The sequence below is a fragment of the Morus notabilis genome, unplaced genomic scaffold (assembly GCF_000414095.1).
Source record: "Morus notabilis unplaced genomic scaffold, ASM41409v2 Scaffold1286, whole genome shotgun sequence".
Taxonomy (NCBI): Eukaryota; Viridiplantae; Streptophyta; class Magnoliopsida; order Rosales; family Moraceae; genus Morus; species Morus notabilis.
This window is the reverse complement of record NW_010364207.1, coordinates 85,350-101,133: the sequence shown is the minus strand read 5'-3', so window position 1 is coordinate 101,133 and position 15,784 is coordinate 85,350. Positions and strand designations below refer to the sequence as shown.

Sequence of the window (15,784 nt, the reverse complement as noted above, 5' to 3'; positions counted from 1 at the left end):
ATTTTATGAGACTGGTCTCCAAATCTCTTTTTTTTTTTATTATTAACATTGATATCATTTTATCTTCATTTAAAGTGACTTCTATCAAAGTCATTCCGTCATATGAATCAAGTCTCTGTCTTGTAAACTCTTATTCTTCTAAAATTTAGCCCCGTCTCATCTTAGGTAATGTTTGGTAGAAGGATTTGTTTCTTGATTCGAATCATGATTCGTGGTTCGCTACAGTATTTTTTCTCACAAAAAATACACGTAAATTAAAAATAGTTCTAATCACATGGTTCTAATTTATGAACCAAACGGACTCTTAATTGTTTGTCTGATCGCATGCCAAACTCACTTAAAAATCTCATAAAATCATTCTTTTAACATTTTCATATCCTTTCACAAATTTAAGGTACTATATGTATAGTTTTAAAAAAAAATCACATACTTAATAAATGTACTATGTGCAGAATATGAATCCCTTGAACGAATACTTATATTTAATACATTGCAATGAGTATGTAGATCATATACTCGTAGAAACCATGCACCAAAATTATGGTTAATTCTTGTGACACAATTAAAATTTTTACTTACCTTAATAAAGATTAAAAACCAAGAAGATAATCACTCATAGCTAGCATTGTAATTCTTGCTGTCAAACAGGATATGAAGCAACCGTTTCGACACTAAAATTCATGACGAGAGATTTCTAAAATTTAACGAATACAATCACATTCTTTATCACATAATAAGTCAAAATTTTACATGAATAGGTACAGTAAGGGCAAATTATTAAAATTTTAAACGAGTTTAAATAGTAATAAAGAGAAAATTTTCATATAATATAACTATTTATGTCTGTAAATTTCAAGTTATCATGTGATGAACACGTGATTATCTTTGTTAAAATATTTTAACGACCGTTAATAGTAACAAAGAGAAAATTTTATATGTAATGTAACTATTTCTGTAAAATTTCAAGTTATCATGTGATTGACACAATTATTTTTGTTAAATTTTAAAAATCATTCGTCAATTTTATTTTCAGAAACGAAAACAATTAAAAATAAAAATTTAAGGACTAAAATAAGGATTAACGACTAAACTATCACTATGCCTAGAGTTCTGGACAATTACCCAAAAAATAAAAGTTTGAGACGTACAAAACGTTTCGTTTAAAGGGGAGCTCCGGCATTATCCATTGAAAACGTCCCAAGTGTCAAAGATTAAAGATAAACGGCTCTTGCAGTGTACATGCTAATTCCTATACGAAGAATACCAATCGATATTAATTTAGAGTAATTTTCCAAGAATTTAAAATTAACGAGGTTGGTGCCAAAATTTGAAGTTTCATTTTGACTACAATCAGTGCAAGACGTATTAGTGTCATAATAATAATAATAATAATAATAATAATAATAAATAGATTTTTATGGTGGCTCTTGAAAAATAAACTATCAGTAATTTTCTGTTTTAAACCGTTAAATAAATATCAAGAACCATATGTTTTGCATATATTTTTATTTTGATGCGATTTTTATGAGATTCAACAGTATTAAAAATAAAATAAAAAACTTACTGTGAGACCTTACCGTAAAACCCTTAAAATAAACCAAAAAAACATTGCAAAGGTTTTCTTTCCTTTTTTTGTTTTTGTTTTAATAGTACAATAAAACAACGTTTTTTTTTCGCTCATTACAGATAAACAAGGTTGTTTTCGATTATATTCAATCTTTTTCAACTACTTTGGCCGAAAGAAAAGGTTATCATAGTTCATATGCAGTTTATAGATAGTATTCTTCTGAGAGGAGAAGACCCCGGCACTATTGGGTTAGGGAGATTAGTTGTCTAGTTGAGTAGTTTTAATGTTTCTAATCATAATATCATTATATCCTACTAAAACTTTATGGATATCATATGACATATAAATTTACTATATTTATATACACACATATATACATATATATCTTACATAAGATACGACATTAATCACAAAACGTACTATAAATTGTTTATTAATGAAACAATTTGTTAAAAAAAATTATTAAAAGAAAATTGTAGGAAGAGAAATGTATAAATTGGTCCTTCAAAAAAGAAAAAAAAAAAAGAAATGTATAAATTGGGTTTGACTGTGCATTAGTGGGTTTGACTTGATTAATATTAAAATTGAACCAACCACTTCAAGAAAATATACCTGTGTCACAACTCCAATTCGTGTTCAGACGTAGATTTATAAATATTGTATTAAACTCTTTATGGAGAAAGTCAGCAACAACTTCAATTTTCCATTATTCTAAAAGAGTTGTCTTAAGTTTGGACACACTTAAACCAACTCAACTATTGGTGATTCCCATATAAGCCTCATCTGTTCACCTAGTTTCCACACACCAATCTAAGAGCTTCTCCAATTCAGCTATTTCTTATACATACAAGCTTTTTTTGTGAGTCTCAAGAGTCCTAATTTCTTTTCCGAAACTAAAAATGGCAAACAGGGATTCAATCACAATTGATGTTGATCAAGAGACAAGAACGGCTGCTAAGCTAGAGAAAGTGCCAATGCTAGCTGCTCCGAAGCCTGCGAAGAGAGGATTGAAGAAAGGCATTGCCATTACCGATTTCGTTCTCAGGCTTGGCGCTATAGCGGCTGCTCTCAGTGCAGCAGCCACCATGGGAACCGCCGATGAGACTCTTCCCTTTTTCACTCAGTTCTTCCAATTCGAAGCGAGCTATGACGATTTGCCTACTTTCATGTGTGTGCTCAAATTTTTTAGTCTTTCCGTCTCTTTCTATAATCAAGTTAACAAGTTATCCAAGAAAATTAATCTAAACTGAGGAAAAAAAAGGGACTGAAATTACTAATTATCTAATATTGTATTAGAGTAAAACATTCTAAACTCAAATCCATTATAATTGCACTTGTTTCTTTCTAATTTCTGTTGTCAGAAAAAAAGAACTAGGTTTGTTTATAAATAAATGCCGGTTTTTTGGTGATAAATATTCAGAATTCGACACACATAAATGCAGGTTTTTTGTTATTGCAATGGCAATTGTGGGAGGCTACCTAGTGCTCTCGCTTCCACTCTCAATTGTAACCATTATTCGGCCCCATGCAGCTGCACCAAGACTTGCCTTACTAATTCTAGACACAGTAAGCTCTAATAGCTGCCATAATTTTGCCTAATTGACATTAATCTTCCTTAAACTGTATTTAAAATGAAATTTTGAGTTGTTGTTGTAAGGTGGCGCTGACTCTAGCCACTTCGTGTGCCGCGGCCGCAACTTCCATAGTGTACTTAGCCCACAACGGAAATTCAAGCGCCAATTGGATGGCGGTTTGCCAGCAGTTCACCGGCTTCTGCCAGGGAGCCAGTGGGGCTGTGGTGTCGTCGTTCGTTGCAGTTGTCCTCTTGATGTTGCTGGTTGCGCTCTCTGCTTGTGCTCTTAGGAGAACTTGACACATCTTGAAACTTTTCCAAAGTTTAAAGAATTTGATATGATTTTCATGTTTTTCTTTTTGGTATTCCGTCAAACAAATTGTTGCGCTGGCTAGATTGACAGAAAAACATCAATCTAAGTGATTTTATAACGGATGTTATCATTCAAATTGTTGTGATTGTGGATAGTTTTGACTTTATAATGTGAAACTCGTGCTTTGTTTTTAAGCGTGGTTTAAGCATTGGGGTTTTTAGGTTAGGGCAGATGATATTGCTTTATAAATTTCCTCTCTGAATCAGACACAAAAAATATGATCCAAAAGTACTTAATTACAGACGCGAACAAATTTCAATTGAGCGCCCTTATTCAACCCATGTGGGACCTATCCAACTCAACCCCGTCAGGTTGAGCAGGATTTTTTATTTCAATTCCTTGGGCATGCAGGGGCAAAACGAAGAAAAAGAAAAAGGAAAAAAAATAAAGAATAAAGAAAGAGAAAATTGATAAACTCACCTTTTAAATATATTGTTATAAGATTTGTACTATTTATTCTTGATTAATACCTTTTTGACTAATATAATTCTCAGTAAAAGGTATTAATGAAGTGGAAGGGGTAAAAATCCAAAACTCATGCATTTTAAGGGGTATTTGTCTCTTTTTCACAAAAAAATAAAAAATGTATACTTGAAGAATAATTTAGAGAATAACCTCACACTTTTAATTCTGATTCTCATTGGTAGTATTTTTACAGAATGGGACAGTTACGAATATACTTTTCCAATTCAAAAGACGAGCTCTTTTGACTCTGTGAAGGAGTGATGAAGTATACAAGAGAAAGCTCCGTTTAGTTCGCTGATTCGAGTTTTTAATTCGAGTTGAGATGTGATTTTATGTGAGAGCTTTTTACTGTAGCAAAAAAGTTAGATGTGATTGTTTGTGAGAGCTTTTTACTGTAGCAAAACTCGAATTCTAAACTCGAATCAGCGAAATGAACGGGGCCAAGTTTATACAAAACTCACTTTCTGATATATAACTAACAAGTTTATGGATCGTTTGTGCCCCAAAAGTATTGAAACCTTGACAATAAGCGATAGAAGCAAAACTTCTTCAGTAATTGGAATTTGTATTAATTCTAAATGGACAATGAGTTTTCTACTTAATACACTAGAATTGGTCATTGGTATCATCCAAAATGATTTTTGAATGTGGGACCAGGCCACTATGGAAGAAAATCCAAGAGGCAGAATCCCAACGTGTTCCATGAACTTAAGCTACTTCCTAGTTTTCCAATTCAAATGGAATTTCCTTTTAGAAGGTAAGATAGATGAGCAGAGTTAATTAGTAGAGCACAATTTTGAGGCACTCTTGCAAGATTAATTAACTGATTTTTAGTGTACTAATACAACTTTGCACAACAATCCTGTGATCCAAAAACTAGAAGAACTCGAAGTCGAGATATTTACCTCCTGACTTCATGTCTCCACCTACCATCCTTTTACTGCTGCTGCCTACCCCAACGGGGTCGACTGCCCCAAACTTTCCAGGAAACTCGGCCTCCACTGGTCTTGGCACTTCCGGTGGCGTACTGCATCGTATCAGAGCCCAATTCACGCCTTCAAAGAAGGGATGTTGCTTGATCTCGGTTGCTCCCCTCTTCACCCCGAGCCTGTGTTGTGGCTCCTTAACCAGCAAACCACGGATCAGATCACGGCTGGCATAACTAGTAGGTGGTGAATCTGGGAATTTAAGTTGCTGTCCGACCACATTAAACAGCGTCGCGCGGTTTCCTGCGCCTTTGAAAGGCGTTTTACCATATAGCAACTCATGCAGGAATATGCCAAACGTCCACCAATCGACTGCACTACCGTGGCCTTCTCCCTTGATGATTTCAGGGGCTAAATATTCATGGGTTCCTACAAATGACATTGATCTTGCTTGAGTAGGCTCCGCAACTAGCTCCGGAAGTGCACTTGCAGGCATCCCGAAATCAGCTCGGGGTTTCCGGGCCTTCTTTTTGTTCTTTTGAGGGAAAATCTTAGGGATAAAACACGCAGGCTGTATACACACTGATGAGGGCTCAATACAAGCAGGCTGCACGCAGAATGCACCACCAGCCCCTCTTTTCGAAGGGTCAGAATCAAACGACATTTTTATCAATGTTGGTGAAACCGCGCATCTAAGAGAAAGATCAAAATCTGAGAGCATTATGTGGCCATCATCACGGACCAAAACATTTTCAGGTTTCAAGTCCCTGTAGACAACTCCAAGCATGTGAAGATACTCAAGTGCCAACAGAACTTCTGCAGCATAGAATCTGCACGAATAGAAAGAAGATAACAATAGTTATTATCGTGCCAAAGAAATGAAATGAAAGAATATTTGCTTAAGAACACAATATCATAGCACAGAATCATCTTGTCTGCTGCATGGCAAATAAAACTTTCTTCTAAAGCATTATGATAACATAACGACAGTTGACAATAACACAATTCAGCATTTTATGCTTCAGAAATAACGGTCGTGAATGTTACTAGTATTAGAAGCAAATAATTTTTTAAACTAGTTCAATTCAATTAAAAACTATAGTTATTTTAAGAAACTTAAGGTGGAAAAACAAGAAGGGCAAAAGAAAAGAAGGAAAAAGAAACTTGGGAGATACTGAATTCATCCATAAATCATACCGTGCAGCATACTCAGAGAAATGTTTCCCGGGTTGCCGTTGCCTCAGAGTGTGCAGATCACCACCTGGACAATATTCCATGACCAAACAGGAGAATCTATCAGTCTCAAAATGCGTATACAAAGTCGGCAGGAATGGATGGTCAAGCAGCTGCAATATCTCCCTTTCTGTCTGAGCTCTAGTCAACTTCTTCCTGCTTGCTAGAGATGCCTTGTCCATTACTTTCATCGCGAAGAAACAGCGAGTTCCACTCAGCTCCGACAGATACACGCTCCCAATGTCGCCGCAACCGAGTCGTTTCAGTAACCTAAAATGGCTCATTCCCAAAATCCCATCCCGTGCTCGTATGGCAAGAATGGCCTTCCACCTCGGATCATTCCCTTTGTGAGGCTTATTGGCGCTCCCGGTGATGTTACTCCAATTACTATCATCACTAAGGCCACTGCTATCACTCGCTCGACTAACACTAGTTTTCGCACTCTCGAGTGAATCCCCTCTAATGCTCCCCTTAGTACTCTCACAATTCCTCTCCATACTAAGCATTCCGTCGCTAGTGACAGCATCGCTTCGGTATGTACTCGCACAGCTGTTAACAATGCTCATCGCCGTGACAACACCAGTACTATCAATGCTACTATGCGGACTTACATTGCCGCTCGGAGGCAAAGACGCATCCCAAACACATTCCTTCTCCTCAGAATCCGGGGGTAACGAATTATCTGTGTTTTGAGACGCGCGAGGGATGGAAAATGGAGACGACAAAGTGCCCAGATCAGCAGGTTCTTCAACCAGACTTTCTGCAGGGGAAAGAACAGCTGAGCTTGGTTTCTTAGGAGGAACCCGAATCGAAAGATCTTCCAGAAAAGGACCCTTCCTAGACACGCTCTTCATCAAGCATCCAGCCTCGGATTTATTCCTACCAATTGGTACATAAACCGTTTGCATCAGATCAGTATCAACAGGCTCCGGAGGGTGACTAGCCCCAGAGAAAGAACTAGGACCACCATCCTCAAATGAATCGCCGCCACTTCCTCCCTTAAACGTAACAGTAAAATCAGGCATAAGTTCCTCCACTCCTGGTAAAGAGGTCTTCCCTTTTGACACCCTCATAGGCACCGATGAGCCTTGATCTTGGGGGTTTTCTCGCATATCAGACCGTGCCACTTCTCTCACTGAAACCAGCCGTGCTTTCGACAACTGAACTACCCCTTTTGTCGACGCCATTGCTAATTCTTCTGTCGCTAAAGCCAACCGTCCATTTGATAATCCGCCCGCTACTTCTCTTGCCATAGCTTCTCTCACCATAGCCGAGTGCATTTTCGATAACTGACTCACTTCATTCGGTGAGGCTTTATGCGCAATTGATATTTCATGACTCAAACTAGGAGGTTTTACAGGAATCACCTTCAACTCTGGTATCCTCTCCATATCCAGTAACCGTGATTAGTCTCACATGGGGAAAGCCTTTTGCTCAAACAAAATCTGCAGATCAAAAATAAGATATTGATCAATATTAGCAGGCAATCCACATTCTACTTCAGATCTTAATACTTATTCCAAAAAAAAAAAAAATTTGTTTCAATTTTCGTTCCTTAATAAAGAAAAACAACGTGTAAAATAAAATAAAGAAAAGAAACAACAACAACAACACTATGCATCAACTTCTCGTTCAAGCCCATATCAAAAATTATATATCGATTAATGGGAATTCCATATTTACGTCCAGATCATACTTTGTATTCCTCAAAACAATATATAACTATAAATATATACATACACATATATATATATATATATTTTATACACAAGAGGCATTCATCAACTTCTCTTCTTTTTTTTTTCCCCCTCTGATAATTAATTTACTTCACTTAAAAATTAAGCTGTTCAATTAAAAAAAAAAAAAAACAATCATAACACCTTCAAAATAATGACAAGAAACTAAACAAGGTAACTTCACTTCCTAACATAATAAAATTAATCTAGATAGATTAATTTCACCCAAAAAGAATCTGAAAATTAAAATGTCAGAATACCCAGAAAAAAAGTCCCAAAGAAAAAGACAAGTGAAAAACAAAAAGAGGAAAGCAATTTCGGAATGTAATTTAAAATGAGAGTAGTTTTCTGATATATTAATCAAAATGCTCACTCACTCTCTTAATATAAGCGCTTAAAAGCACCAAAATCGGGATTGGAAATCTACACATAAATGAAACCCAGATCAAAGGAAATGAAAAATCAATAAACTGAATAATAAATGGGGGAAAAAATCAGTAACTTCACCATCAAAGACCAAAATCAACCACATTACAGGGAAACCCTAAAGGAGTTCAAACAATACCAAAAATAAACGACAATTAAAAAAAAATCAACAAAGGCGAAAAGGCCGAATTCCCCGTTCTCATTGCAAAACCTCCATTCCATGCAACACTTAGAATTAAAAAAAATAAAACAAAATAAAAAAGTAAAGAAACAACCAACAACAGAGCAATGTAGAATTGAACGAGAAAATACAGAGGAGAAAGAAAGATCGAACCGTTTGGAAACTAAGCGAAATGATGAATCGAAATGAGAAATTAAAAAATCTAAAAGAAAAGAAAAATAAATCCAAAGCATATAAGAACGACAAACGCGCAGAAGAAAAATAATCACCGAATAAGAATCCGAATCTGTACGGAAAATCCTTGTACAACAACGACGACGACGACGAGAAACACCAAAAAAAAAAACACTATTGGGTTGTTGTCTACGCAATTTTAGGGTCTTCTTTCACTGAGCTTACTCTCTCTAGGAAAAATATGGAAGAAAAACAAAAATGGGGTTCCTATCAGAGCTCTCTCTCTCTCCTCTCTCGTCGGTCACTTTTTTATGTTTGTTTCTCTCTCTAGAATTCTTGCTGGCTCTGAAATGAAGCTTTTTAACAGTGCTGGCTTGCAATGCTATAATTAGCTCTCTCTCGCTTTTATTTGCTTTCGTTTGTGCTTTTATTTGCTTTTTGTGTTGCTTTGCTTCTTTGTCATGTGTGCTGTGTAATATGGACTGCGCACTTTAGCTCATGAGAGAGAAAAGAAAAAAAGAAAAACAAAAAAATAATAAAAAGTTTGAAAGTGGGACCTACCAAAATTAGTGGGGACCATCCGGAAAGTGGGACCTCATGTGTTCCTTATTTGAGCTACACTTCCTTTCAAGGAAAACGACTCTCTCTCTTCCCCTCTCTATCTTTAATTATTAATTTATTTATTTTTCTTTTTTTTTGTTTCCTTTTATTTGGATTTTAGTTGGGTCTTCGGCCTCCATCTTCATGGTCATGAAAGAAGAACTGAAGATTCCTTTTCATTTCTTGTTCTTACTTCTTACAGAAAAAAAAAAGGTAGAGAGATAGACAATAAGAATCAAAAGAATTAAAAGCAATTAATTTCACATAAGGTTCTAGATTACAGTACTTGTCATCCTATGAGGGGGAAAAAGGTAGTGATGATAAGCTTATACGTAGTTTATGACTTAAATAACCACAATTTATTTTCAAATATTTCAAATCTAATAAACCTCTTAAAAACCAACAAGCATAGACAATTTAGGCAAAATAAGATTAAGGTATTTTTTTTATTATAGAGCCGCTTTAAGTTGATTTACTAATTAGTAATAATTCATAATTGAAACTTGAAGATATGGCTTTTTATGGTTTTTTTTTTTTTGTGACGTTTATTTTTAGTAAAAATGGGTTTTGTGTGTTTGTGGATATGTCGCTATTGATAATGATGGTCTAAGTGCACCATGATCCATGATGTTGTTATTTATAGAAAAAGAAATAAAATAGATGGGGTCCACCAAATTTCACAAAATGGACCCACTTTTCATGGTTTTGATGAACACTCATTTTACATTATAGATTGCTTGACCACCACCATTATCAATCCTAAGCTAGTTGCCTGATTCTTTTTTGGGAGGTTCGGAATGCTAGATAGGAATATCCTCATATGACAATGTCACAATTGCACATGTCAATGAATCATGTGGTTAATCAAAACAAAAAATAAATAAAAATACATTTAAAAAAACAAACAAGAAGAGGCCCTTACACGTCAATATTTCTTTTTGATAACACATATTTAAATTTGTACATATATAGATATATACCTACAATTACGTTTATACACCTGCAAGGGACATTCAACATTTTTAGGGGAAATTTTTGTTATTGCAAAAGCTTATGTGATTTATTATTCTCGACTTTTCCTAATTATGCAATACATTTGAAATGTGGGAGAAGTGTGTGTTTTTATAAAATAAAAATTTTTGGTAAAATTTTACCAAAAATGGTACTTCTTTTGGAATTTTAACGTAACATATATGAAAGATTGGTAAATTAAAAAACTCCTATTTTTTTATATAGGAAAAAGAAGTCGACAAAGTAACAGTTGCATCCATTATTGTAACAATCATTTTAAATTATTGCGTTACGGTTTTACTATGATCATCAAACTTCAGGATTACCATTTTGCATGATTTTTACGAGAAAAAGATAGTAAATAATTATTACGATAGTAAACAGCTTGTATGAGGAAATATTTTTTTTCTATCCATTTACCTTCGATTTTTTCAATAAAACGTAGTGGCATGGCATTAATTTATTTCTAAGAAAAGTATCCATTTTAAGCAATAGAAAATAATGTTTAATTGTTCTTAGCAAAAAAATTAAAAATAAAATAAAATAATTGTTATCCATATTAATCCACGGTAGTAAAAAAAAAAATAAAAAATCTAATAGTACATTTTCACAATTCATAATAGTAAACTGTTAGGAGAATATCTATTTAATAATGCTCAATTTCATAATAGCATTCACTTTCCTTTTGATGACTATCAATCAACAACTCAAAATATCATCTACTACAAAAAGTGCCGGTGAAACAAAGCAAAGAATGAAGCCAAACGTAATTAACAAAATTATTCAAAGCAAAACTAACTAGAAAATTGGCTACATTATCCCCATTACAGTATACATAGCAGACATGGCCACTTAGAAAAAAAAAGAAAAAAAACTTCATAGAGTTATGGCCAGGCAATATGCTAGAATGACTATCCAACAAAATAAAATTAGCAAAATAACATTCTTTATTTTTTATGAAGAATGATCACCTAATCATTCTTTGTAAAAAGTAGTCATTTTATAAATAAAAATTTTTAAAAAATTATTTGACTAATAAAACTTTTTTATTGAGTTATTTTTACAAAGCCCTCGTTATGGCCGTAATAACATTCACTTTTCATATATGCATGTCATCAATATTTATAACTTTACTCAGAAAAATGTTACTTCTTAGTTCTTATAGCTAGTAAGGATCATTATTGTTTTTTTTTATCAAGTTAGAAATTAACATACAAAATTATGTTGGGACTATGTGTTCTCAAAATCGATATGTAAATGCGTCGTGTGCTATTATTGATAGTATTCTATTTCTCATGGTAAGACAAGTGTTGCTATTTGTCTCTACTCATAAGATCTAGGATAGTAATTTTGTGAGATGAATAGATTGTAAAACCCATCCACTTTCACATGTTTTGTTGTACGATGCTCACGAGTTGTGATACAAAACTTTATTCGGGAAATTACGGAGTAAACAATTGTCAGGATTTGGTAAACATTTTGAAATAATCATTGCATAAGCAGCTGTTGTATGAGGCATTATTCTTGTTTTATCACTTTACCTCTGGAACAATATAAAGTTCTTTCTTAAGAAAATTACCCAATTACTTTTAACATAGGAATGTTGTTTTATTGTTCCAGAAAAAAAAAAAAAATTTATTCGCTATCCATCATCCATAGCATTGAAAATAAAAAAATACATAAGTGATTAAAGTGACTTAGTTAAGATCTAAAAAGGATGGATCTGATTGGATGAAGAAAAAGAAATCTTTAAAGATCCACGACCTAGATAGGTTGCACAAAGAGAATTCTTACGATAATCATAACCTATAAACAGGGCAAAGAATAAGTGGAATGAGATTTTTCTGTTTTCCGACACTGAGACTCCGTCAAACTGATTCTAGAATTTAGATAGTTCTTGAAACAACACTAGCATTTCATTGTAAATAGAACTTTGAGTCTTTAAAGAATGTTAAAAATCAGAAATTAAATCTATAACAGATGTTTGGGGTTAGACAGCAAATCGATGCAAAACTCCATAATAACGAATAAAAATCAAGTGGTCATATTAACATAAATTTTTACAAAAAAAAGACTTAAGTGGGACACATTCAAACGTGGATTATTTAAAAAATAATAAAAATAAACCTAAAGCTATTGATATTTTCTGTTTTACTTGCACTTTTTAATTTTCCTTCAAACAAACAGCACATGTACAATACAACAATCAATTTTTCGAGGAAAAAACAATATAAAAATAAGATTTTTTGAATTGATACCACCTCAATTTTACAAGTTTGGTTTAATTTTTTTTCTTGACAATTCACCCTTTTCAACTTTAAAATTTGTTGTATTGTTGGTCAAATTGAAAACGAAGTTATAAATTTAGATGGGTTCTTCCACGTGAATGTTTAATAGGGATAATATGGTCTTTTTGCATCGAATAGAACTCCTTATACATATCATGAATGAAAATTTTTTTAAAATTGGGAGTTAACCATTTTTCTCCTAAAATGGTTAACTCCCAATTTTAAAAAAAATTATGCTCATGATGCGTATATGAGGATCAATTCGATTGAAAAATAAATAATTATACTTATTAAATATTCACGTGAAAGATATCTTCTAAATTTTTAAATTCGTTTTCAAATTTGACACATATTACAATAAATTTCAAAATTTAAAGGATAAATTACCAAGAAAATAAATTAATGGACCAATTTATTAAACTCGTAAAATTAAAGAGGTCTCCATATAAAATAACCTAAAAATAAACAAATAAATCCTGTTAAGGAAAAAAAAATAAAAATAAGCATTGATATATCCTGAAATTTCCTAAAGAAAAAAAAAAGAAAATTGTGAAAATACAAACTTAACCCTACGGTTGTTCACACTGCACGAAAAGAACGTGCGGAAGATGGGGGTTAATATGGAGAAGATGAGAAAAGATGGGGTGCAATCACTGCAAAGAGCCGGGTCAAATGAGGCCCCGTTCACTTCACTAATTTGAGTTTAGAATTTGAGTTTTGTTACAGTAAAAAGTTCTGAGAAATAGTTACATCTAATTTTTTTACTATAATAAAAAGCTCTTACATAAAATTATATCTCAACTTAAATTACAAATTTAAATCAACAAAATGAACGGACCTGTGAAGGGCAAACGACAGCCAATGATAAAAGGAAAAAGGAAAAGTTCACCAACGACGAATCAGAAACTGAAACCTCTGCCTAATATGGGCCCTAAGCTGTAGACGCTACTGTTAATATTTTCTGTCCCCCCTACGAGTACCTCCTCCTCCTCCTCCCTTCTATGTTTAGGTTGAGAAATACTAACATTATTGATTCAGCCACTCTTTTACTTTTTTAATTTACTATTTCATTTGCAAACTCTATTAATATTATATATTATTATTTAAATTAAAATTTTAACAATCCTTGTTCTAAATGTATTTTTTAGGTAAACGCACATTAAAGTTGATTAGAATGTATAAGTGGAGTATCAAAACTCGTATTATAACTACCAATTAAGATCCTAACATGAAAAAAAAAAATCCCAATTAGGAGAAGCATAAAAAATAATAAAGAGATATAGGGTATTATTTTTTAGGAGCTTCTCACGTGACTAATAAAAATAAACTACTGATAGACTTTTACTTTTTAACCGTAAATCATTATTAGAAACTGTTTATTTTGCATATTTTTTTAAATAGGGTGAGATTTTGATCAGATTTAACCGTTAAAAAATTAATAATACTAATTTGTTGAACTATCAGAGAAGCTCATATTTTTTTTCTTCCCTCTTTTTTGTTTTTTCTTCAATGCTTTTAACAAATAAAACAGAATAAAATACATTTTCCCTGCTTTTCTCTAGATTCCCCCCCCATCGTAATCGCACATGGGATACAATATCACTGTTATTTGGTTAGACTGAGAGTGAGACGTACAGCAATAGTCATTTTCCTTCCATGTTTGATGAGCAAGTATAATGGAACCACTAACCATGACATGTCACATTCATGAAAGAGCTACGATCTATTCTCTCCCACAGCTAGTACGAAAATGACTTATCACACACGCCTAGATGATGCAAGTATTTTGTACTCGAAACTATAGACAAAGGCAGTATATAGAGTTATATGCGCAAGCATGTAGGGTAATAAAATATAAATAAGGAGTTAATTTTATCGATACTTTGTATATTGGGTTAATCTCACAAATAATCTTTAAAATTTATTATTAAATCAATTTTAATCCTTAATTTTTAAAACGTCCAACAGTAAATCCAGATGTTTTGTTTCGTTTCAATTTGAACCAATTATGATGGCATATAGGAGAGTGGGTCCATCATTTACAAAGTAGGAGATTATAGCCGGGTCCATATCTATTTATTCACTCTAAATAAGATATTTATTAATAGATACTCATGATAAATAATCTACATATCTATAATGTATTTATGATGGGCAAATAAATATTTATCAAAAAAAATATGCTTTTTACTTCAATCATTTCAAAAATATGTTATTTATTTTAAAAAAAATGTTAAAAAAACATAAATTGTTGTCTCTTTATCCCTAAAATAAAAGACAGAAAAAAATAACAGTGAAATAACATGCTGAAAACACTATCAAATGAGTTCAAACACAATCCAGACCAATATGAATGCATACATCACAAAGTAATGCACAAAATTTAGAGTTGTAAGTTTAGACTGAACTAAACAGATAAACTCGACGTCTGCCACTGTTGGTTCGGGCCCGAGGTGACCTAACCTAAACCTCCGAGCTGGGCCCAACCAAGATTTTAAGTCTAAAACCTTATTCGGGCCAGATCCGGCCTGAAATTTCCATTCGAACTCGGACTGGGCGGCCCAAATTTTCACTTCTAGCACATATGGTAAAGAAGTAAGTGATAATTACACCACATGGCAAAATTTTAATACCTTAATTTGAAATTTAGTAAAATTTTTAGAATATTATAAATATAACAAAAAAACACAATCATTATTAAAATAATGTCACATTTTGTACTATGTAATGATATAGTCATATGATATCAAAATTTTACTCTTTTATAATATTTTAAAAAATTTGCCATATTTAAGTACTATACCATTGAAATTTTGCATTATGCATAAAGAGCCCAAGAAGTAAAGCATGTGTGCATGCGTAATAACTTAAATAATCAATGAACAGTCAAGATTGACTCATTACAAGATCCACGGCCAAGATTAAAAGTAAGGCTGGGATTCCCGCGTCTCCCAATCCATATAAATAAGGGCAGATTGGTCATTGGTGGGAAAAAAAAGAGTTTCATACACGAATCCCATTTCCCAGAATGAGTACGAAGAGGAGGATCAAAGGACGGTAATTTTTCTGCACCAACATTAAATTATAATTTTAATATGATGTGGTATGGTAACATTGAATTATCAGGTTAAAAGTTACTATTGGGTGTGACAGATTTGTATGTACTTAATTTTAGCCCACTATGATCTATTGATCTACAATGGGCGACTTCACTTGTTAATTAAGTGTGAA

At 33.1% G+C, this 15,784-nt stretch overlaps 2 protein-coding genes across 2 annotated transcripts; one reads left to right on the top strand and one right to left on the bottom strand.

Moving 5' to 3' along the window:
- The first annotated feature begins 2,466 nt into the window (after window positions 1-2,466).
- LOC21388852 (casparian strip membrane protein 1) lies at window positions 2,467-3,440 on the top strand. The gene is made up of 3 exons (XM_010105979.1): window positions 2,467-2,735; window positions 3,010-3,133; window positions 3,225-3,440. The coding sequence occupies exons 1-3, from the start codon at window positions 2,467-2,469 to the stop codon at window positions 3,438-3,440; spliced, it is 609 nt and encodes a 202-aa protein (XP_010104281.1).
- Window positions 3,441-4,556: 1,116 nt separating this feature from the next.
- LOC21388851 (serine/threonine-protein kinase D6PKL1) lies at window positions 4,557-9,041 on the bottom strand. The gene is made up of 3 exons (XM_010105978.2): window positions 8,750-9,041; window positions 6,102-7,582; window positions 4,557-5,734 (listed from the first exon to the last, which is right to left on the bottom strand). Exons 2-3 carry the CDS (start codon window positions 7,526-7,528, stop codon window positions 4,855-4,857), a joined length of 2,307 nt encoding a protein of 768 aa, XP_010104280.1. The 5' UTR covers window positions 7,529-7,582; window positions 8,750-9,041; the 3' UTR covers window positions 4,557-4,854.
- Between the last annotated feature and the right edge of the window lie 6,743 nt (window positions 9,042-15,784).

Bases quoted from the DNA above. Each gene is read 5' to 3' on its own strand.
- LOC21388852 (XM_010105979.1), top strand. From the start codon at position 2,467: ATGGCAAACAGGGATTCAATCACAATTGATGTTGATCAAGAGACAAGA. The intron at 2,736-3,009 runs GTGTGTGCTCAA...ACATAAATGCAG, and splicing joins GACGATTTGCCTACTTTCAT to GTTTTTTGTTATTGCAATGG. The intron at 3,134-3,224 runs GTAAGCTCTAAT...TGTTGTTGTAAG, and splicing joins CCTTACTAATTCTAGACACA to GTGGCGCTGACTCTAGCCAC.
- LOC21388851 (XM_010105978.2), bottom strand. From the start codon at position 7,528: ATGGAGAGGATACCAGAGTTGAAGGTGATTCCTGTAAAACCTCCTAGT. The intron at 5,735-6,101 runs GTATGATTTATG...CTATTCGTGCAG, and splicing joins TTCTCTGAGTATGCTGCACG to ATTCTATGCTGCAGAAGTTC.